At 36.6% G+C, this 25,061-nt stretch overlaps 2 protein-coding genes across 8 annotated transcripts in view; both read left to right on the top strand.

The window, feature by feature from the left end:
* The first annotated feature begins 3,006 nt into the window (after positions 1 to 3,006).
* RBM12 (RNA binding motif protein 12) lies at positions 3,007 to 16,179 on the top strand. 3 transcript variants are annotated; one of them, XM_083359558.1, is made up of 3 exons: positions 3,007 to 3,128; positions 5,967 to 6,050; positions 11,857 to 16,179. In XM_083359558.1, the coding sequence occupies exon 3, from the start codon at positions 11,878 to 11,880 to the stop codon at positions 14,515 to 14,517; it is 2,640 nt and encodes an 879-aa protein (XP_083215684.1). In that variant the 5' UTR covers positions 3,007 to 3,128; positions 5,967 to 6,050; positions 11,857 to 11,877; the 3' UTR covers positions 14,518 to 16,179. The 3 variants fall into 3 exon arrangements, with proteins under 3 accessions (XP_083215684.1, XP_083215685.1, XP_083215686.1); XM_083359559.1 differs by having other exon boundaries at positions 3,008 to 3,128; positions 5,999 to 6,050; XM_083359560.1 differs by lacking the exon at positions 3,007 to 3,128 and adding an exon at positions 4,331 to 4,457.
* The window catches only part of CPNE1 (copine 1), a 73,559-nt gene continuing 51,508 nt past the window's right edge, over positions 3,011 to 25,061 (top strand). Inside the window, exons 1-2 of one of the 5 annotated variants that reach the window (XM_083359562.1) lie at positions 3,011 to 3,128; positions 5,967 to 6,050. Coding sequence is in view for 1 of the 5 variants with exons in the window: in XM_083359561.1 (XP_083215687.1) it covers positions 13,655 to 13,660 (6 nt within the window). In the remaining 4 variants the exon portion in view is untranslated. Of the gene's footprint in view, positions 3,129 to 5,966; positions 6,051 to 11,900; positions 11,999 to 13,611; positions 13,661 to 25,061 lie in introns of those variants that run through there. The other 4 variants (XM_083359564.1, XM_083359563.1, XM_083359566.1 and 1 more) reach the window with 4 other exon arrangements.

Below are 25,061 nucleotides of genomic sequence, written 5' to 3' on the forward strand. Positions count from 1 at the left end.
AAGCCACAGTCTGGATGAAATATAGCAAAACAGACTGGCTCCATAATGACAAAACAGTCTCATTAATTCAGTCTGCATGCTGAATACATATTGAGGACAGGATTGATTAGAAGATGCACATTTAAAATTGACAGAACAATGTAAATAACCAGCACTGTATTGATTAAACTACTCTCATATGTAAAAATGCAAATCATTTGTAAGGTGTAATGAGTTAGGAAGCACAGAGAAAAATGGATCTAAGATTAAATGAAGACAAAGATACCCAAGTGTTGACAATTTCTTCCTTTTAGGATTATCAGTAAAGGGAAGCAGCATATAACAAATACGCCTTGTATTAATACATAGGATATGAGAGCCTTGGAAAAAAAATGTTCAGATGTTATGACATACCTATATCTACAAAAATTAGCACTGCAGGGAGTACTTTCCTTGTGATGCTCTATGGAAGAGACATCTTGGCTTTGAAGAAGCAGGATAGAAAGTATTGCTGTTTTTGAATTTTGGTGTTGGAAACTTGTGAAAATAGGATAGCCAAGAAAATAAACAAATGGATAAAAAAAACAAAACCCCAAATTCTCACTCAAGTGTCAAATTGTATTTTGGGTACATTACATGAAGATCTAGTTTTCTTTAGTTTAGAAGTGTATAATGTCTTACATCTTGTGTTGTACAGTATAACACATATAAACAAGATTATAGTCCCAGTAATATAACTACCTCCAGGCGCTGAGTTATATCTTAATCCCCATCTGCTGCTTGGCCAGATGTAATAGGATGTGAGAATAATTTTGAGGAACAAAGAACTACAACCAAGACAACAATAAAATAAATCTGAGGCCAAACAGAAATGTAATTTGAGGAAACATCTGACTTGACTCTACCTAGTTCTGCTATAGTTAAAGGCAGAGAGGGTGAAGACACTTTCAAACTTGAAAGATTCTGTTACTATAACTCCATAATAAGTAGTATTAGTATTCATAACTTTGATTTTGTAGTCTGGTCTCTACCTCAAAGGGTTGACATGCTAGCAGGGTATAGCTATGTACCAAGGGTTTGATGATTAGCACAGAAATCAGCTCTTCAGAAAGGATTTCCAGTGGGGCACAGCACATTCCATCTCCAGCCCAGTTAACACATTTGATGGCATTGAAGACAGTTGACAGATCCAGCAAGATCAGGATAGTCAGCCTCTCCCTTATTCCAGACCTTATTCCAGGTCATCCATAACAGCAACTAATGTAAAGGTAAGGGTTCCCCTGTCCAGTCATGTCTGACTCTAAGGGGCAGTGCTGATCTCCTTAGCCAAGGAAGCCAACGTTGTCTGGATATTTCCATGGTCATGTGACAGCATGACTATACACCAAGGCACACAGAACACTGTTACCTTCCCACTGAAGTGGTACCTATTTATCTACTTGCATTTGCATACTTTGAACTGCTAGGTTGACAGGAGGTGGGTTAAATAACCAGCTCACCCCCTTCTGCAGTACTGGGATCTCAAAGGGCTGTCAGTTTTCCATCTGACAAGCTCAGTGTCTTTAACCACTGAGCCACAGCCTGACTCGTGATTGAAAAATTCAAATCTGTTTCATTACAAGCTTTCTGTAATTATAGACTTACCATCTTTCCAACAACTTTAAGATTTTAAGGTAGAAGGCCATGTGAATGAATGTATATATTTATTTATTTATTTATTTTAATTCCATTAATTCCATGGTTTCTAAAATCTGGAAATGTCTATTTAAAAAATGTGTACTGTCCTGGAGCTTCTCAAATATCATTAGTTTTGCAAGTTTTAACTTTTTTATATTTTAATCCTTAGAATTTGTGGACTCAGCATAAATACGGTTGCAATAAAGCCCAAAGATTTAGCCCTAGCTAACTGGTGGAATTGCATCAAAAAGCAATATTAACAACTAGTTCAACCATATATGTATCAGACCAAAAAAAATCAATAAATCCAAAAGTAAAACCCCAAAGGATTTTTGGAATTAAAAAAAAAGGATTTAAGTAAATAAGGATTGTTCCAATTAATGTGAGCTACCTGGGATTATTAAAAAATAAAATTAATACACTGACACGGAATGCAAAAATTACCTAACTGTTCACAGTCTAATACCCATCTTATTAGAAAATAACATTTATTTGTGTATGATGTGGTGTAATTATATATTACTGTTATCATGTAAATGGGGTTTATATCCAAATGAACAAGCCATTAGGGCAGGGGTAGGCAACCTCGGCTCTTTTATGACTCATGGACTTCAACTCCCAGAATTCCTGAGTCAGCTATGCTGACTCAGGAATTCTGGGAGTTGAAGTCCATGAGTCATAAAAGAGCCGAGGTTGCCTACCCCTGCATTAGGGGAATACCACTGGATCCATAAAATTCACAAATCCAGAAGGCGATCTGAAGGCAGCAGGAGGCAGCACCGAACCAAGCTTGGTTGGCTGATCCAAAAAGCTAAAAAAGATGGCACCCGGTTACTGGGCTGAGAGATTGGACGGGGGTTTCAGAACTGAAAATGGACGGGGCACTCAGTCACAAAATCATTCTTAAGAAAGCACCTGCAATTGCGGCTCATTCAATCGGCCGTGATGCAACGAGTCATGCTTCAGCGTGAAAGCTGAATGTGTCTATGTATAAAAGGGGGGTCGATATGGCTGGGATAAGACATCTCGGTACCTGTTAAGTGTTGTATTTTATGCCCTCTTGGTTCTAATGTTCACAGAATAATTACCGGTACTGTGCAAAATGGTGCTTTCGTGCCTTTCTTGAAGAAGGTTAGTAACCGAAGCGCTCGGCGCAAAGGAAATGTTAATTTTTATTTAGAGCACTTAGCAGCTTTGCACCACTCCAGCAGAAAACAGTGTTTTTGAGGAGGCGCTCTTAGCGCGACGCCTCGGTGCCTTTAATTCTCCCGAAAAGTCTCATCGCATCACCTTGCTTTGCCTGGGGCGCCGCCCATTATAGACCCTCCTTCCCTCTCTGTCTCCCGACAGGGGACGGGCAGGAAGGCGGTGCGGTCGGGCAGCCATTTTGTGGCGCTGCTCGGTGGCTGGCGCCGAGCTCGGCGGCGAGTTGGTTTCACTCTAACCCTTTTTTCCCCCGTACAGGCTCCTCGGTAAGAACATGGAACTTTCCTGCCTCGCTGAGGAGCGGGAGGGAGACCGGGCTTGCCCATCCCGGCTGCAAGCGAAACATGGCTGTCTTTCACTGCGGCTGCACAAAGGCGGCGGCTCGGAGGGGGCGGGAATTAGGCCTGAGGGAAATTTCAGAGACTCGTTTGCCTTCTTTAGATCCATAATGTGGGGTTCTCGGTTCGATTTGTTCGGAGGATGTGTAACGTCCCCATGGTATATTAGTCTTGGCGCGCAGGTTTGTGTTGTTTCTATGAATGGCTGAGCTGGCTCTGGGCAGTGAAGATTTGCCTATGGGCCTCGTCGTTTTGTAACCCCGTTTCTTTTGGGGTAGGTGAGTATTAGTGCTGTTACCGTAAATTGGCTGCGTGAAGCCAGGCTTCTCCAGGGCCTCCTCGGGCCTAATTTGATGTGGCCCAGCCAAGGAAAAGTGCAAACCCCCCTCGTTAAAAGAGAGGGAAGCGAAGTGAGGCTGTTGGATTTTAAGCCAAGATGGCCTTGGCTGCGGAAAACGCTGCAACGATCACAGCTACTACAATACGTCTGCTTCTTTCTGGGTTGGAGTTGAATAAAATTGCTCTCTTGCGCATATTCGTAGTGATATTTGGCTTAATCTAAAAACGCTCTTGCTATTTTTTTGATCTTTTCGGACTGATAATGAGTGTCATTTCGTACAAGTTCCGGTATTGGTGTGTATTTGTTTTTGTTTTTTTTAAATCGTGAATGGTCTTAAGGTATGCATTGACTGCATTTTTTTCATTACGTAAATGCGAAATCTGAAACTGGTCCTTCCTGGATGTAAAACTAAATGTCAGTATTGGTTAAAGTGATTTAAAGGAATTTTTTTTCGTAAGGCTTGGTGTATATGTTCAGCGTGGATATTTTTTTAAAAAAAACTTGAAAAAGAGATAAATCAATTTGTTCTGGAGAGATGAGGGGCAAAGTAATTATATATAGAATTTAGTCATATGTTCTGAAATCTTGATAATATAGAGCTGTATTGGATACTTCATTATGTTGACTTATTTTTCATGTTGGAGAATGGTATAAATGCAAAAAACCCAAATCTTAAGCAGAAGCAATAATTGATGTGAATTCACTAGATACTTTAAAAAGTCACAGAAATTTAAATGTGTTGAAGTACAAATGGATAAAATAGCTTTATAAACGTTTTTAGAAATAAGATTTGGTATTTTGAGTTCGGTTAACTTGAATTGGAAAGCTTGGCTGTCATTTGTCTTTAATACTGACTTTTCAGCTGTGTGAATTAATTTATTTTTGTTTTCTTGTCCTGTTCTCTTCCCAGATGTTGGGTAAGCAATTATAGTGTCTAACCGAAGGATCCAAGAAAATGTTGAGAAGCTGTTTTGTAATTAAGAATATTTTACTTTGTCATACTTTCACAAGTATCTTAGTTCCATAGGACTTTGATGTGTGCTTTCAAAATTCCAAGTGCAGATGTTGGAAGTGAGATTTGTGAAAATAATTAGCCCAGTTACCAGCATTGGAATAATGAAGATCAGACACAGACTGCAGAAAGTTTCAGCATACTAATTTTTCTACACACACACATGCATGCCACACATTCTGATGGTTTTAATATGTAGTCACGCATGAAGTTTATACAAAATAGTATAAACTTTTTAGTAGAAATATCAACAAGTAAACTGCAGCTTCTAACATGTCTTATGGACAACTTCTGAATGTTATATGAAAATGAAATTATGTGCAAAAAGTTCGCCAGATTTTTGTTTCAAGTGAACAAAAGTACAATTTGTGCCAATATATTCTTTCATGAACCAACACAAATATTTTACATCCTTGTTAGAAAGCCAGTGAATATTCTGTTCAGTTTTCTAGAGTTGGAGATGTGTTTTTTTCCTTGCTAATATTTGAGGCTTTAATTTGAATTTGTTGGAAATTATTAATCATGTGATTATATTATGCCAGTTTTAAACTCTTGATAAATTACTGGAATACAGGTCACTAAAAAGTTCCACTCTGTAATGCTTAAATACCCTTGGTTCACATCATTACTTGCTGAGGCATTCGTGACATTTTTATTCCATTGTTTGTTTAGTTTTCTTTCTTTACATAGGATATTTTAGATTTTGTAGTTAATGAGTGCCAGATTACAGATCTTGTAGTAAAGGAGGTATTCCTAAACTGCCAAAATGGACAACTTGCTGAATGTTTGATACTTTTTTGATTGTGGAATAATATTTTGGTCTACTCCATTGAGAATGGAATTGTCCTGTTTCTAATTTGTATTGGATTACCGGTATATTATTTTTTGTAACTTTGAATTGGTCAGTGATAGTTTTATAGAAAAATATGTGAAGAGAAGGTTGATGCATGGTATTGAGGATTTAATATGATTTCTGCAACTGTGGCAGGATCTCAGTGGTTATTACCGTATGTTTACAGACGTTTTTCTTATATAACCGGATGAGAAATTACTTCTAGTTTTTCTTGATAGGGGAAAATAATCATCTTTTTGAAACCAGTATTGGCAAATTATATATCTAATGAGAATACAAGTTTGAGAGAATACAGTATGTTATGGTTTTTAGTTTATTTTCATGTTTATGTTTCTACTTTGATATAAAATATATACTAATTGCAGTTATTGTGAACTAGTGTGAGGGATAAACAGAAGTTTTAATTTGGGCATACTCAAACTTGTGGTTTGCTGTATGTTGGGAGTACTTTATCATGGTTTTGCCCCCAAGGTTTCTTTAATGCACAGTTCAGAATGGACTGTTAACTCTAGCTGTATGTTGCTTGCATTGATTCTTGCCTCCATTTATTCTTTATTGCAGTCTAAAAGTTGGTTTTAATTGGTTGCCCACAGGATTGACTTGGCTTCTACTACTTGTTAAGGAAAAAAAAGTCTCACCTTGCAGGTAAGATGCTCTCAAAATATATTTATAATGAGCACAATTTGACTATTAAAGATTATTTTGCGGTGATTTTGAATATATGCATTGATTTTAAACATTTCAATCACCAAAACAGTACAGATTTTTTCTCCTTGACGTCCCAATTTAATATTTATATTTATTTACTTTAAAGTAACAGATTTTTAGAACATTTATTGAATATATGGACAGGCTGTTTCTCTGGAGAATGCAATATGCTGCTTGAATGTGCTGGTTGAACTTTCAGTATGAAGAGGCTGTTTATGTACAGTCATTATGCTTTGTATTTCAGAAGAATTTTTTTTATTTCTTTACATTTTAAATTGTTCTAAATAGGCACCCGATGACAAAAAACCAGTGGTTTTAGATATTAGAGCTTTATAAAGTTGGTTTATCATAGTTCCCTTTATTTTTATTTTGCTCTATCTGAAAGGTAGAGTAGATATCAAAATATAAAATATTACTGCATGCCAATAGCATAGTGAAGATATTAAAACTAGTAAAAGACTGAAGTTGATGTAAAATTTTTAACTATCATTATGAAGACAGTTGTGTGAATTTTTTTAAAGCTATATATGTGTCTCATATCTATCCAGTATTAATTTTGAAGTATAGATGAAGGTGCCTAATGTCTATTAGTACAGGTAGTCTTCAACGTACAACCACAACTGACCAAAAATTTCCTTTCCTAAGCAAGATGGTTGTTTTGCCCCATTTTACAAACTTTCATGCCATGGTGAATGAATCACTACACTTAGTTTAGTAATGTGGTTGTTAAGTGAATCTGGCTTCCCCATTGAGTTTGCTTGTCAGAAGGTCACAGTAGTTGATCCCATGATCCTGGGATAATGCAGCTGTCATAAATATATGCCAGTTACCAAGAGAGTGAATTTTGGTCATGTGACCATGGAGATGCGGCAATGGTTGTAAGTGTGAAAACTGGTCATAAGTTATTTTTTTCAGTGTCTTTGTAACTTTGGTCACTAAATGGTTGTAAGTCGTGAACTACCTGAATTTTGAGCAAATTTATTTTACCGAATTATTTGATTACAAAGATGCAGCTATCTGCATTGGTCTCAAAATTGTTTATGGTTGCAGAGAAAGTTTTGGATATAACTCTTAATAATTGCTTTCTTAGATGATAATTGCATTTTGCTTAGTAATTGGAAATGTAGAGTAACTTATGTGTTACATCAAAGGACATAAGTATGATGTACTTATATGGATCAAAGCAGTATTCTTCAAGTCTTGAGAAATCTCCAGCTTATCTTCAGCCAAAACCTGTATTTGGAGATGTATTGTAGAGTTCTTACATATATTTTATATATTTTTACAATAGTTGGCCTGCTGTTGTGACTTTCCTTATATTTGACCTAAGGTGATGAACACAGAGAAAGGCAAATAGCTTTGGCTAGGTCGTCAAACCTGTAATTTGTTTAATAATCAGTATAGCTCTTAAAAACTGAATAAAAGCATCAGTAGGATATGAATATTTATTGGATTGTTAATGCAAAATAAACCCCTTAAGTCTTTAAAAACACAAGAAAAGGCTAAGGCAATTATATCACCTAAAAGACTGAGTAGACCACTTGGTTTTACCACTTAACTTACAAATTTATTCATGGTAGGTTATACATTGAATGTATGGTTCAAAGACATATCTGTCTAAGCATTTAAATACCTCTCGTTTATTCCTGTTTGATCAATGATCAATGTTACTATAGGTAATTTTCTAATGTCCTATTAAATGTTCACTTTTGATATTAAATACATTTAATATTGAAAATTGGACTTCTAGTGTTTTTAACTTTTAAAGCATTAGGCATATTACATAGGAACTCAATTTTAAACTCATTTGTTTATTATACATATTTGCCTTAAATTATAATAATTATAATTTATAATTAATATAATATTATAATTAACTAGTTTGTGTGGATTTTGAACTGTCTTCCATTTGAGTAACTTATATTTTTTGGATACAGTATTTCTCCCATTGCAAACTTGGAAATGCATTTTTTACTAATATCTGTTATGGCATTTGGAAGATTTTATTTGCTTTCTTTAATAGTGATTTTAATACATATAAAGAATTTGCTAGCAGGAAAAATTATTACAAAATCTTTATACATATTTTTATACTGGATGATTTCGGAAATAAGCAAATATCAAATGATTAGGTGAAAAAATGGTTTAGAATATATTTGTAGGGTTTGGCATTAGCTTTAAGTAAAAAAATTACCCATAGTGCACTTATGACATGGCATTAGCTATAGTTTGCCAATCATCTTCCTCCCAAGCTGCCTCTCTTGACAGTTTTTACAGAGGGGAACCAGTAATTCCTGATTTTTGAAAACAATAGGTGTTCATACTCTAGTCAAGTTTTAAATCAGACATGTCAAACTCGCAACGTCACGCAACATATCGGGACAGTTTTGCCATTGCCGGCAGTGGGGTGGGCGTGGCTTCGGATGACACGTCTGGCTGGTGGGCCGGCAGTTTGACACCCCTGTTTTAAATCATCAAGTATGAAGTAAGAGATTGCTAATTCTTCATCCCTTTGTTTTCACAAAGAATATCCTTCATTGCTAAAGATGAAGAAATATATATGGTAGGAGTATCTCTGTTTAGCATATGCTTCACCATTCACCATTCTAGCTCATTTTCCTAGTTATTTGTAAAAATAGTAAAAGCAGAATACAAAAATAATTTATCAGTCTGGGTAGATATGACATGCTTGACATTCTGGTTAGTGGCCATGTGAGCATCATCTGGTGTCACTCTTTATAATCATATAGCTTTCATGTAGGAAAGCATGCTACCAAATCCAGAGCTGTTGCCAATTTCAATTTGACAGAAATATGAAAAACTACTGTTACACATACCTATTGTTTTAAAAATTCAGAAGATGCAGGCTTGCCTCTGCAGAAGTTGTTAGAGTATCAGTTGGCATTTTGGTTAGGGTTAAAGAAAATGGGAGGTACTTGAGAATTGAATTAAATACTTAATCATAGAAACTAACTGGGAGCTGCATTCAGTGATAGTAGCACACCCATTCACCAGGCATCTGACTAACTTTTAGAAAAGGCAGATATGCTGACATGGGTCTATGGTTTGATGATCTAGCCCCATGGTGGCAAACCTATGGCACGTGCGGCACAGGTGGCACGCAGAGCCTTCTCTGTGGGCACGCGCACCATTGCCCCAGTCCTAGTCCTTCCGCTTGGTTTTATAAAACCTTTTCGTTTTAGGCCTCTGCCGCCGTGGGCAAAAAAAAAGGTTTAATCAATCAATTTCAACTTCTCGTGGGAAAAAAAAGATCTTGCAAAGTTGGAATTGATTGATTGAACTTTTTAGTCCCACCCAGTCTGCCGTTACCACTGCAGCTACGCCCACCCAATGGGGCACACCCACCCAATGGGCCACGCCCACCCAGCACCTGGTGATACATAAGTGGGTTTTGGGTTGCAGTTTGGGCACTCAGTCTCTAAAAGCTTTGCCATCACTGATGTAGCCTGAAGAAAACCATAGTAAGGTTCAGATACGATGTAGCTTATGTTGTGAATACAGTACAATACACCCAAATAAAGAATGCTTCTGGCATAGTTCATCTGATTTGGCACAACCTTTTGTCCATAATACAAGGAACCCCAATTATGTTGTATAAGGTGACAAAAAATTGCCTTTCCAGTTTTGTCTTGTCATTAAGTTTATTTAATTATTATACATTTTTCAGGTATGGGAGTATTAAATCTTTTAATAGCGGAATTTACGATGTTGCCAATGATTGTGTGTCTACATGTTCTGCAGAATTTGTAGATCATCATAGCCCTACCACTCCCAATTTCAGTGTCTTCTCAGTGCATCATATACAGGTAGTCCTCAACTTATGACCCCAATTGAGCCCAAAATTTCTTTTGCTAAGTGAGATATTTGTTAAGTGCGTTTTGCCCCATTTTACGAACTTTCATGCCACAGTTGTTAAGTGAACCATTGTAGTTGTTAAGTTAGTTACATGTTTATTATGTGAATCTGGCTTCTCCATTGACTTTGCTTGTCAGAAGGTCGCAAAAGATGATCACATGACCCTGGAACATTGCAACTGTCATAAATATAAGTCAGTTGCCAAGCATCTGAATTTTGATTATGTGACCATAGGGATGCTGCAATGGTTGTGTGAAAAATGAAAATGTCATTTTTTTAGTACATTGTAATTGAACTGTCGCTAAATGAACTGTTGTAAGTCGAGGATTACCTGTATTGATGAATGGATGGCTTTGTTACATCATTAGTTTTAATATATAGAGAGATACAAATGCATACACTTGTTTTAAAAGAGAACTAAACTAAATTTCTTTTGAAGATTCTAGCAGCATGACCTTTTATTAATTTCCTGTATTATTTTATGTTTTATAAATTCTAAGGCATTGGTTGAGCTTTCATTCTTAGAACTATTAGTTTTTTGGTGGTTTCAGTTAAAAAAATGTTCTCTGCAACCATAAGGAGACTTTAGTTTTATTTTTTTTGTCTCAGTTTTCTGTCTTATGTAAAATCCAAGGCAAATTGCAGCAATTAAAAGTACATTAGAAATGCAAATTATAAAACAAAATAATTAAAAACAAGGCAAATTTAAAATCAAAACTCAGTCAAATAAAAGCTTGATGAAAGATGGGTTTTCACACTGTTCTTAAATTCTGCGGTAATGTGGCCTGAACAAACCACCTTGGACAATGTATTCTATAGCTAGGGAACTATGTAGTAGAGAATTCTCTCCTGTGTATTGGATGGGTAAACGTTTTGACAGTTTTGGAGGTGGACTTTCAAAAGATCCCTTTCTGCTTAATTAAGTAACCAGGCAGGCAGATGGATAGAGCAAAAGGCAATCCCTTTCATGAAAACACTTTTAAAAAATGGGATTTTTGAAATAATGAAAATACTAATAGAGCAGATTCTTGGAATCCCAGCATTTTTTTAAATGTTTGGAAGATTTTTATGTTAAATCATATGTTAAATAGTAATTCTTGATAGTGTATCCATTCATAGATATTCCAGACCTTTTATTATAGAAATATTTGTATTATTGCTACTTAGTTGAATCAGAGATGTTGATGGCTATAATTTAATACTGTCAGTAGTAGAAAGATCTAACATTGGTTTTATAGAGACTGAGAAATAAGAGTGAACTGCTGGTTTGTAGCCTATTCCTAAAAAAGAGAAGGTTCTATAGTGGCTAGGAATTCTAGAGTTTTTTCTCCAAATACAGTGTCAGATCCTCTAGCTTACACAAAGAAATTACTGTAAGAGAGAATAGGAAACTTTTCCAAGGGATGAAGAGCGGCCGTGAGCAGGATGCAAAGATGCAAAGTGATCGGTTATCTAGAATTGTGATTTCAATGCCCACTTATCTTTAAAGAGTTATTTGTTATAGTTTGGGCTTGAAATATTAAGCTTTGATTATAATTTTTCCAGCCTGCTTCAAATGCAATTTGTGGATTGGATTGTGTAAAGTTCTGATTTGATGCTCTCTTGGAGGGTTTTTCTCCCCCCCCCCCCGTGCCAGTTCTTGACTGGATTCATGCTAACAGCTTTGGCACTTCATGTTGCAGTTTACTTGAAAGACTTGTTACGATCTTGCTTTTACATTAGTCTTTGTAGAAAGTACCATGTAAATAGATGTAGAAAATAGAATTCTCATTCAAGACCTTCAGGAACATTAAAAAGTAATAATTTCTAGGTTAAACATGTGGTGTCATGAATAGTCTGACCTAGTCGTTGCTTTTCTCATCTGCAGGTGTGTGTATTTCAGCGCAGCATGGCTGTGGTCATCCGTTTACAAGGTCTCCCAATTGTGGCGGGGACTATGGACATTCGTCACTTCTTCTCTGGATTGACCATTCCTGATGGGGGCGTGCATATTGTAGGGGGTGAGCTGGGTGAGGCTTTCATCGTCTTTGCCACTGATGAAGATGCAAGGCTTGGTATGATGCGCACAGGTGGTACCATTAAAGGGTCCAAAGTCACCCTGTTGCTAAGCAGTAAAACTGAAATGCAAAACATGATTGAACTCAGTCGTAGGCGTTTTGAAACAGCAAATCTAGATATACCGCCAGCAAATGCTAGCAGATCTGTTCCACCACCTAGTTCTGGAATAAGTAGTAGGGTGACTCTTTCTACTACAGTATCTAATTTTAACAGCCCTTCTCCTAGTGTAGTAACTACAGCTACTTCAGTTCACGAAAGCAACAAAAACATACCAACATTTTCCACAGCTAGTATGGGAACTGCACCTCCCAATATGGGTGTTACTTTTGGAAGTCCCACTTTTAGCTCTACTATATCTAGTACTGCATCGCCAATGAACACAGTTCCACCTCCACCTATACCTCCTATTCCAGCTTTGCCATCATTGCCCCCAATGCCTTCTATTCCTCCCATACCTGTTCCACCTCCTGTTCCTACATTGCCTCCTGTGCCTCCTGTCCCCCCAATACCTCCTGTGCCTCCTGTCCCACCTATGACATCTCTGCCTCCTTTATCAGGAATGCCTCCTATGAATCCCCCACCTGTTGCTCCTTTGCCTGCTGGAATGAATGGGTCTGGAACAGCAATGAATTTAAGCAGTAACTTGAATCCAATGTTTATGAATCCTATAAATGCTATTCAGATCAATTCTCAAAGTAGCGTGAAATCTCTTCCTATCAATCCAGACGATTTGTATGTCAGTGTTCATGGAATGCCATTTTCAGCAACAGAGTCTGATGTCAAAGATTTTTTCCATGGACTCCGTGTGGATGCAGTACATATTCTGAAAGATCATGTGGGACGCAATAATGGAAATGGACTAGTTAAGTTTTGCTCTCCTCAAGATACATTTGAAGCCTTGAAAAGAAACAGGATGCTGATGATTCAGCGTTACGTTGAAGTTAGTCCAGCAACAGAGAGACAGTGGGTTTCTGCAGGAGGTCATATAACATTCAAGCAAACTATGGCTCCTTCTGGACAAAACCATCCTCCTCAAACACTCTCTATGTCCAAATCTCCTAATGGACAGAAAAGATCAAGATCCAGATCTCCTCATGATCAAGGCTTCTGCGTTTATTTGAAAGGTCTTCCCTTTGAATCTGAGAACAAACATGTAATTGATTTCTTTAAAAAACTAGATATTGTGGAAGACAGTATTTACATAGCTTATGGACCCAATGGGAAAGCACTTGGTGAAGGTTTTGTTGAATTCAGAAATGAAACTGACTACAAAGCAGCTTTGTGTCATCATAAGCAGTACATAGGAAATCGTTTCATTCAAGTTCATCCCATAACTAAAAAAGCTATGTTAGAAAAAATAGATATGATTCGGAAAAGACTACAGAATTTCAACTATGATCAGAGAGAAATTATGATAAATGCAGAAGGAGAGACGAGCCCATCTAAACTCTGTGCACACATATCTAATATCCCCTACAATATTACCAAAATGGAAATTCTTCAGTTTCTTGAGGGGCTGGCCATAGAAGAAACTTCTATACAGATACTTGTTGATACTAATGGACAAGGATTAGGACAAGCACTGGTCCAATTCAAAACTGAAGAAGATGCTCGTAAGTCAGAGCGCCTACATCGAAAGAAACTGAATGGGAGGGATGTTGTGCTGAGAGTGATTTCTCTTGAAGAAATGAGAGAAATTGAGAGAAATCCTCCCTCTCAAGGGAAAAAAATGTTGAAAATGCCATTGCAAGGGAGTACAGCAATGCCAGGAGTACAGAATGCTGGTGGGGATGAACATTCTTTCATAAGTGGTTCAAAAGATGCAAAGAGTGGTCCTCCTTTTCATTTTCCTGGCAATTTCAGTGGTTCTAATGTATTTGGTCCTCCTCTTCCACCACCAGGAATAGGGGGAGGTGGTTTTGGTGACTCCAGACCAGGAATGCCTGCTATTGGAAGCAGTGGCTTGCCTGTTCTGCCTGGTACAGGTATTGATGTCCAAGGTTTTGGAGGTGGGCCTAGTAATTTAACAGGGCCCTCTAGTTTTGGAGGAGGTCCTCAAAATTTTGGGAATGGTCCTGGTAATTTAACTGGTCCTCCTAATTTTGGTAGTGGACCTCCAGGTCTTAGTAGTGGGCTAGGACATATAAGTGGACCTCCAGGGTTTGGACCTGGACCTGGAAACATGCATATTACTGGGCCACCTGGGTTTGGAGCTGGCTCTGGTAAGCCCGGGCCTACTGTCATTAAAGTTCAAAATATGCCCTTTACTGTATCAGTGGATGAAATTTTGGATTTTTTCTATGGTTATCAAGTAATCCCAGGTTCAGTGTGTTTAAAATACAATGAGAAAGGCATGCCTACCGGTGAAGCAATGGTTGCATTTGAATCTCGTGATGAAGCAATGGCAGCTGTTGTTGATCTGAATGACAGACCAATAGGCTCACGAAAAGTCAAACTTGTTCTAGGTTAGTTGGAGTATAACATCCTTGTAGACTAGATATTAGTGCTGTGATTTACGCATTCAGACTGTTTTATAGTAGCTCCAGATAGAAACCATAATTTGTTTAAATTACAGATTTGTTTTGATAAAAATGAGAACACTGGTTTAACTGTTTACAGAACAATTGCTGCAAGAGAAAATATGCACCAGAGTGGATGTGCAGTTCTGCCAGTACAGATACATGGAGAAAGATTCTCATCAATAGAAAAGTTTTTTAATGCTCAATTGACCATGAAATATTCATCATGGAGTCCAGATTGGTTTCTTGAAAGCTAGGAAAGTTGGAAGAAAATTGTCATGATGAAGATAGTGATCTCTTAGTGGGTGCTGTTGAAGCCATTGTAAAATAGAAACTAGATATTCCTAGAGTTGGTTAAAAGCTGACTGAATTTCTTTGTCTACACAGGTCAAAGATTTTTCTGTTTTTAAAGTCTTACTTTGCAACTGAATAAAGTCAAAGTATACACAGATTGTTTTTGTGCTTGTTTTCAAAGATTCTTGGTGTATGAACAGTGAAATTACAGAGAGAGGTGGTTTTCCTATATATGAAGAGAACAATCCGTAAAATTCCAGCTTTTTTGTGGAATAATTTTAGTTTTTATTGCAACTGATTATATACAATATACCGTAAGATATTTGCCACAAGTGCAGGTACCCTTGTTGTCGTTCTGCATTTTTATTCACTGTATGATTAAAATGAATACGTGAAGGTGCCATGCAATGCCATAACTTGGAAAAAATTGTTTAATTAGATGGTTTTGTTAGGATTGTATGTTACAGTTGGAATAGGATGCTTATCATTTGGTTTTTGTATACTGTATGTTGTGTATCTTTTTGAATCACATTCTTATAAAATCTCTTGGTTTAATACATGAACATAAGGGACTGATGCGAAGTGTTAATGTTAGTAATCATCTGTGTTACTATTACTTCTTGAACTCTTGTGAATAATTACTATGGATCACTTAAGACATTAAAGCTTTGCAAACATATCCCAGTACATTTGAGTTCTTACAGTCTTTACAATGGCTTATATTTTCACTTTCAATCTCTATGTAGTGTTGTTTTTTTTAGTAGGATTTTCTTAGAAAGAAAAGATACCATTATATAGAAAAATCAAAGTAGAAATTTGGACTATTCATGATTAGAGTTTAAAAATAGAAAGATTGAAATAAGTTGTTTGAAAAACCCTTTGAAAATCATTGTATTTTAAACAACTTAAAAGCTATTATGTTCCTAGTTAAACAGTGTCTTTTGAGTTGTGTATGATGGAACATTTGAAGTGCACAGCCTGTTTTGATATAGAAATGCAAGTGGCGACTGTTCTATTCACCCAGTGTGTAAGATGGATGCAAAAGCCTATTGAATGCTACATCAGGGGAGGATTTTTGCAGTTCAGTAATTCTTTGAAACACTGTGTGAAGGTGTTGCAATGAAGAGGTGGCTGTATTACTACTATTGTAATTCATGGATTTGAAATTGCTTTGACAGGAACTGAGATGGTGCACTCCTGAAAAAAATGACATGATTGATTGTAATACACTGTTAAACGTACTAAGCCTCTTGTTAATAAAACTGTCTTTCTGAAGATTTGAGCTATCTATTTTTGATTGTTTGGTGTATTTCAATAGCAAAGGCCAATAAAAATACAGATTTTTGGTTGGTGATATGACTAGGAAATGAAAATTTCTTTTTATTTTGAAAATCGTTAATTATGGGGGAGGGAGTGTTTTCTGTGAAGCAAAAAATCTCAGTTGAATCCAGATTAGATGTTCCAGAAATAAAGCCCCATTTATTTATGGGAGAAAGGGAATCGAGAGACAGTTTCATTGATTTCCTGTTTTGCTACACCTTGAGCATGGTCTCTGGTAAGTTCCCATGTCTCCAAAGACAGATTTTCAGGAGACAAAGGAATCATTCAGAAATTGCCTCATTGTTTCTTTTCAGTACATGGGGTCCAGCTCACTGAACAATAAAATTGAGAGGTTGAATCAAAAAAGTTCCTCTCCATGAAGAAAAAGACTTCAACAACTCATAAAACGTACATGAGCTGCAGTTTCTGCTGTGAGTGGAGTGGTATCTTTGGCTCCAGCTAGATATTTTAATTGAACAATTAGTTAAGAAAATAGTGTATGACTTACTTGATACTTAAAATTACATCTCGGCATTGCTTTTCATGGTGTGAAATGCAATTAAAGTGCTCAGTTTCTTCTTTAATAATTATATGACTTTCTCATAGTATTAGCGATGGGATTATTAGTGTTCTTCTGCATATTCTAGAAAATATTGCAATAGTGAGAGATTCTTGTATACAAGTTCTTTAATATTGCTTTCCGAATGGTGTTGGATATCTCATCTCATCGTTTCAATAGTTTTTAATACATTAAAAATTATACACTAGTATGATTCATCCAAAATGTAAACTCTAACATATGCTTCTGGTTTATTAGGAGAGTAACCAGAGCTTTCCTTCACATATGGACAAGACTGTCCAGTTATGATTAACAAAGACTGCATCTTAATGGCATAATAATGCCTGATATCAGCCACAGAAAGTTTTTTTCCTGCATAATGCAAGATAAAGGGGACTTTGGTACCTGTGTTAAAGGTTCAGTAAGGTTAAAAGTGTCCTGGAAATTTGTGTAAGCTGGCAATGGGGAGTAGACCTTCTTATCCTTTTCTTCATTAGTAATTTTTGAGAAACAATTTCTTTGAATCTTGGAAATGATATGGGGATATTGTAAATAAAAATTAAACTTGCTGGAAATAGAAGAATCCGCCTTCCAGAGCTACGTTCCTCTTGTGCTGGGATCCATTATAGATCTAATTGAATTGAATTGTTTTTTTTCTGTTTATTTTTATTGGAAAAAATTAATTTGATTAACTTCATGGAACTTTCTGGATTGAAGGACAGAATATCCTGTACGTAAGAACAGAGGGCATCAGAAGATCAAACCCTCATAGAAGTGAGACATACCACATATCAGTATACAAAGGATAATAATGATTAAACTTATAAAACTGATACTTTCGGAACTGGAAATATGATAATTTTGATAGTTGCAATGATCCCTTACAGAAATAGATTACTTGCTTTGAAATTGTTAGTAGTAATTAAGAGTAAGCCTTGTTGAAAATAGTAAGATTGAATGAATTTACATAAAGAGGAGGCAACTTTCCAATGTATTTCAAAAGTATTATTGTAAATTAGCTAATGGGAGGAAATTTACTTGCTAGGCCGCCCAACTTCCAAACCACTCTTTCTTCCAATCACAAACCAGTATATAAAAATACAGCTGACCAGAAAAACAGAAACCAAACCAAGAAATCAAAACATAATAAGACAAAAAGGGTGCCACAATTACCCTATCCTGTATGCCTGGGAGAACAGCCAGGTCTTCAGTTATCTGAATGATATAACAATGAGACCCACCCAGATCTCTGGGGAGGGGGCAGAGGGAGAGATTATTTCATAGTGCAATAGAGTATGCTTTCCTTCAGAATGACATTCTTTAATCAACAGGATCCAAAGTTCACTTAGCCTGTTGGATCAAATCAGACAGGCAACGAGAACTTGAAGACAAACAGTCTCAGATAGATAAGCCCAATAACATGAAGTGCTTCGCAGGTCTTAATTAGCACCTTGAATTGAACAAACATGGAAGCCAATTGCCAACCAGTGCAGCTTGCAAAGTAGTTCGGTCAAATGTACATACCATGATGTCCCCATCAATGTCTTCCCCGTGCATTCTAAACTAGCTATAGCCTCTGAATGGTCTTTAAGGGCATCCCCGTGTAAAGCATGCTACCTTAATCCAATCATGAGGTAATATGGGTACAGATGACTCTAAAGGGTCTCCTGGTCCAGGAAAGTTATAGCTGGTGTATATTAGATATACCTGTTCAAAGGACCTTTTGGGCACAGCTTCCACTTGCTCAATAAGCAGAAGCTAAGAGTTCAAGAGGATCCCCAGATTTGCATACAAGTCTCATGTAGGGAAATGCAGCCTGATTTGAGAGTCAACAAAGAATACTTTCAGATGGGAATGGCGGGAAATAGACATAGTCCATGGTCAGAACTTGCCAGGACTGACCCTTAATCTGTTCCTCCCCATCCAGACCTGCACTTCTTCCAGGCACTGGGTTAGGATTTCAACTGCATCTCTTGGCAAGCTAGGAATTAGAATAACAGAGTTGGAAGGGATCTTGAAGGTCTTCTAGTCCAACCCCCTGCTCAGGCAGGAAACCCTATGCCAGGGGTGTCAAACTGCCGGCCCATGGGCCAGTTGCATCATACGGAGGCCGCACCCACCCCAGCTCCAGCAATGCAAAAAAGTCGTGACACGTCACATGATGTGGCGAGTTTGACCCCCATGCCCTATACTATTTCAGACAAATGGTTGTCTGGTCTCTTATTAAAAACTTGCACTGTTGGAGCATTCATAACTTCTGGAGGCAGGTTGTTCCACTGGTTAATTGTTCTGTCAGTTGACAAGCACAGATGGATATTATGTGTCTGATCCTGTTACTTGTATCATGAAGAATTGCAGAAAACAAAGTATATTAAAATATGGTTTAAACAGATAAAAAAATTAATTAGCTGCATCACATGAATATGGGTCTATTACAATTTTGTAAATTTTGATTTTCAAAATAGTTCTACTTAAAAATATTCTTGTTGGTATAGAACAAAAATGTATAATGTTACCCCATGGTTTACATTATGATTTACTAAATAACAAGGAAAAATGAATTATTCCAAAGTGATTATGGATTACATTCCAGTGGGGAACAGACATGATCAATCTGTTAAATGTGTAGTTACAGAAAGTTTTATTTAGAACCAAGATTTCATAACAAATGTAGGATTTAAGGAGAAAACAGGTAATACTACTGATGCATAAAGGAGAGAAAACAATTTTAAATAGCTGGCAATAGTTGATTCTCTTCTTTTAGGTCATGTTTTGGAAACTATTGGTGAAACCTAGAATATAATCTAACTTTCACTACATATTAAATATATTCTAAACATGAGGTGCTGACTGGTTTCTAATGTGCTTTGATTTTGACTGGAAGGGTCCTTAGTAGTCTCTGAGCTTGGTGGTTTTCTTGCAGACGTTTCATTACCCAAACTAGGTAATATAATAATCATTTTGACTTGGTCTTTATGAACCCAGCTGTTGTTTGCTTAATAAAGTTTATCTATCTCTGATATACAGATAGCCCTTGACTCAACAACCATTTTTTAGCAACTGCTCAAAGTTACGATGACACTGAAAAAAAGTGACATGACCAGCTCTTGCAACTTAACTGTCACACTGTCCCCACAGTCAAGTGACTGGGCGCCTGGCAAATGTTGCATTCTTAAATGCTGCCATTTCCTGCGGTCACTTGTTAGCTATTTGTGATTTTGTGACGAGCAAAATCAGTGGGAAAGCCAGCAGGGAAAGTTGCAAGTTATGGTCACATAATGGCTTGCTTAATTACCATGGTGATTTGCAGCAAATGAATGCAGCAAAAAAAAAGGTTGTAAAATTGAGTGTGATTGTATGATGCTTCACTTAATGAGTGTACCATTTAATAAATGTTCTGGTCCATATTGTCGTAAGTCAAGGACTACCTGTAATCTAATATGTGAACCCAAATAGTTATGAAATTAAGCCACCACTTGTTATCTTTGACCTGGTTGAAGGTTTCTTTGTATGTTTCAATTATTACATCAGAAATTTCAATATGAGTTGCCTGTATTGAAATTATTTTTGGAATGTTATCCAAATCTGGCAATTAGTCTCTGGTTTTTTTATTGGGGTAGGGATTCGGGTACTTCAGACACAATTATCCATAAATAGATTTAAAATGCATGCCCAGTATTGGATCATTACAAACATTTTAGAAAATATATTTTGTAAATTCTTTTTAGATACCATTTTAAGGCAGTCCTTCAATTGTAATTATTACAAAGCCATAATGAGGGGAGGGGAGTGATATATGCAGTTAAACAGTAAGGCACTCAATTCATTATATAATAATGCACACATTAAAACAACAGAATTCTTATTAGATTTTTATCTCAACTTTTTATATATAGTTCAAGCCACGTACTTATTGCTCCTGCTTCCTATTTTTCTACAACAGCAACTCTGAAAGGTGGGTTGAGCTCAGTGAGAATGATTGGTGCAAAGTCAATCAAGTGGCTTTCACGCTTAATGGGGATCTGGAACTCATAGTCTCCTGGTTTCTAGACGTGTACCTTAACCATTACACCAAATTGGCGCTCTAAACCAGAGGTCCCCAACCTTTTGGGCACTAGGGACCAGTTACGTGGAGAGAGGTTTTTCCGCAGACTGGAGGGGGAGTGGTTTTGTGTGCTGCCTGCATCCTGTGGATTGGGCTTTCCTTGTTTGTGCGAACTGGTTGCTGGCATGCTGCGGCCCAGTACTGGTGCACGAACTGGGGGTTGGGGACCCGTTCTAAACTATAACATAGATAGGAAAAATTATGCAGAAATACTTCTAGAAACAGTGTTTGCTTCATAAGTGATTCTGTCTAAAGAATATATGTATTGCGTCAAAGCTGAAAAAAGTTTTTTCTTATTTCATTAAGAAACAACCCTCTAATCCAGACATGTCAAACACAAGGCCCGGGGGCCGGATCCGGCCCACGAAGTGGTTTCATGCGGCTCGTGAAGCCATCCTGGAAACAGTGAGGGAATGGCCCCCACTGCCTTGGCCCTGGCCCAGAGACCCTCCTTTTGCCAGAGACCCCCCAGATCTGTCCCACTCCTGCCCAGGCCCCCATAGGCACCCTTGATGCCAATGATGTAGAGCTGGCCATGCCCACCCAGTAGGCCATACGCACTCCAGCCACGCCCACCCAATAGGCCACGCCCACCCAGGCCATACCCACCTGGCCCCCTGAGGGCAACCGCAATGCTGATGCGGCCCTCAATGAAATTAAGTTTGACACCCCTGCTCTAATTTAATTGGTATGTAGAATAGAATAGAATAGAATCTGGAAGGGACCTTGGAGGTCTTCTAGTCCAGCCCCCTGCTCAAGCAGGAGAACCTATACCATCTCAGACAAGTGACTGTCTAGCCTCTTCTTAAAATCTCCAGTGATGGAGCACCCATGATTTCTGGGGGTAAGCTGTTCCACTGGATAATTGAAGGAGAGGTTTTTTCTTCTATATCAGTTTTGACAGTTCTTTGGGATTAACAAATAGAACTGGTAAATTATGAGAGGTATTTTGAGCTGTGTATAATGTGTAGATCAGCATTGTGAAGTTGGTGGCCAAGGTCATCATCACTGGAAAATACCTGGTCTCCCAATGGGCAAGATAGTGACAAAAGGCCTAAAAGAAATAACAATGGTGATACATATTTGGGAGGTCTTATTTATTAGAGTAGCTTTGTTAAGACAAGTAGTGTTAACAATTAGTTCCCTCTTCTTGATGTTGGTAAGACTAGTTATACTTCCAAGTGTTAGTGAAGAGGTCAGACTTAAATGGGAGATGGTACTGAATTTACATCTTAGGTGAAAAATATAGGGTTTTTTTAGTACTTGCAGAAATATGTGACAAGCCAAAATCAAATTTTTGGTCATTTAAAACTTAAATAACTTTTAATCTTACTTGTTTTTGCTTGTCATGTTTACAGTCAAGGTGCAAGACACAAACTCCACCCCAATAATAAAGTTCAAGGACTTTAAATATTATAACCATATCTGCCTAAAGATCTTAAATTAGTCTCATCCCATCAGTTACATTATTTCTGTGTATTATTTGCATTATTATCTGTACTTTTTGTGCACAGAAATATGACATATAGTCAGTGCTAGTGTATTCTTTACTATGTTTTGTCAAGGAGCTTATGACATGCACTGCACATTAGTGAAAATATCTTCAACCAAAGCAAGATGTCAGTTATGAGGGATGATGGTTTTCAAAGTTTCTCAACTAAAACTAGGATGCAATACTTATTTACATATCCATCCTATAATTTCAGTTGTCATAAATTTTATTAATGTTGAAATAAATATATATACAAACACATAATTCAAGAAATCACAAACCCTTTAAAAATATTTATTTATTGGATTTATGTGCTGCCCATCTGGTCCGAAAGCAACTCTGGGTGGCTTACAAACAATAGAAATAATTAAAATATTGCAATGAAACCTAGCATGGGGTTTTATTGAATTATTCAGATTCTAATAAAGTTTTTGCATTCATGACAGTAAAACTATAATTATAACTTTATGTACAATGCTACACTTCAGCCATTGAAGCATAAAGAATAAAGAACCAGTTAACATTAATATTAAACTACAGAGCTGCCAAAACGCATTGTACAATAAGTATGACTACAAAATATTTTACAAAAATAGTATGATGTGTTTTAGAAAATTGTGTTATTTTATATTAGTTCATCAAAAAAAAAATTCTGATGTTTTTAACCTAAAGGTTCCAGAGGATAGTACTTATTGAATATAAATCAGTTTCAGGTAGGTGAAACTTCTAGTATATGATTGATAGGTAATTGGTATTTTTCACTTGTGTAGATTAGCTTGCCTGCCTGTTTAACAAAGCATTTTCTTCTTATTTGTATTGTATTGCAAGTGCTACCTGGTTCTGAGAATTTCTTTCAAAGGAATATCATTTTTATAGACATCTAAGGCACTTGAATCTGTACATATGGTGATCCTCATAAATTATTTTGTGAATTGGACATTTAAACTTTGCTCAAGTCCAATAAAATCACTGGCCTATAGGTTTAAATTATTCAGATTTAAAATTAATAAAGGGATTTCTAATAATTGTCTAACTTATCAGAGCAAATCCAGTAGCACTAGTTATAAATATTCCTTGAGAAGAAGAAATTTGAATTGCAACAGGAACAAAGAATGTAGTTTTCCATTTTCCTGTAAGTTTCCTGTTTTAAATGTTCTGTACAGTAGTGATATTGGATTCCTTTTCAAGTACTGCAATCTAAAAAGTTACAAGATTGTTGGATTTGTCAAAAATGCAAATTAGACAAAACCAAAGATTTGTTGCCGTTTTATATTATTTTATCCCCAACAAAATATTGAATAGTCAGCAGTGGCCACAATAAAAGATATGTTGAAACTGTACTGAGAAAAGTTGAGAAATTTACACATTCAAAGTTTTGTTATGACCAGCTACAAACAGCCATTGCTTACTTATGCATTCTAGTCACTTGGGACATTTTGCCACTCCAGCAAAGATTTCTGCCTTGGCCATTGGGAACATTTTTAAACAAAACTGTTAGGTGTAACCAATTGTCCTTTATATTTTCTATGGCTGTATGTAAACCCAAAGGATGCTTATAACTTTCCATTAACTGTTATAATGAAAATGGCCTCTACTTGTGCATTAATCAAATCTGAGTTAAGTTGTGTAGTTTTATTGATACTGTAAAGAAATTATGTGTTCAACCACTGAGTTGTCATAATTTGGTCAACAAAAGTAATACATTGCAATTGGACATACCTAATAAAATTTTTGCAAAGCTATGCAACAACATGCTAAGAATAATGGCATTTTAATTTTGTACTTGCTAAGGGAAAATCATTTAGAATTTAACTCACAAAGAAAGAACTGATTGATTTGAGCTAATGCAACTCATCAACTATTACTTTTGCAAGCTTTTTACAGAATTAATACAACTGTGTTACGCCAACTGTGTTACAGTTCTGAGAAATTACCCAATACTTTTATCTGTATTGGACAGACACGTTAAATTGCATTTGTCTTGCACCTGAAAAATACAAGGTTTCTTTTACTTTAGTATAAGCATTTCTGTTTTCCTTTAGTTCTGTATTCCTCAACCTTATCCTACTTCTAAGTAACAAAGTTAGTTACTTACCTTTCTTAAGTATATATAGATCTACCTTGTGTTGCCTTCAGTGGCAGCTTTCCATCCCAACCACAAACTGTTTAGAAGAACGTCTAAAAGGTGTTTCTTTCCCACCAAGTAATTGGCAGGTGAGGGGTTTTTTTGTAGAAATGTCAATTTTTATTCAGATAAGAATGATGAAATACTACAGGTGTTAGCTCTAAAATAAAATATGGTGTGGTATTTGAAATATGACTACAGAGAAAACAGGTAAAAATGAATCACAATTTATGGAAAATATATGCTAAAATACATTCTGGCTTTAATTTTTTTTTAGTTAGGTGAGCCTATGTAATATTCTTTGAGCTTTTAAATAGTAAATATTCAACATGAATCTAAATTGAACACCAGTCATTTTCTTCAGAAATAATGGAAGTGGATATACTCACCTTCACAAGTGGAAGCTGAAGATGTCATTGACGCCCAGAAACAACATATTGATGTTTATTGAAGATATTTCTCATGTAGAATGTGTCTAGAAAGCATTCTTTGTTGATAGTCTTAATGGGGTGCAGAATATCTTGACTAATGCAAAAGTATGTGTTCCAATATATATTATGACCTTGTATGTGCAGTTTATAAACTCTTTTAGGGGAACAT

The sequence above is a fragment of the Vipera ursinii genome (assembly GCF_947247035.1).
Source record: "Vipera ursinii genome assembly, chromosome: 3".
Classification (NCBI taxonomy): Eukaryota; Metazoa; Chordata; class Lepidosauria; order Squamata; family Viperidae; genus Vipera; species Vipera ursinii.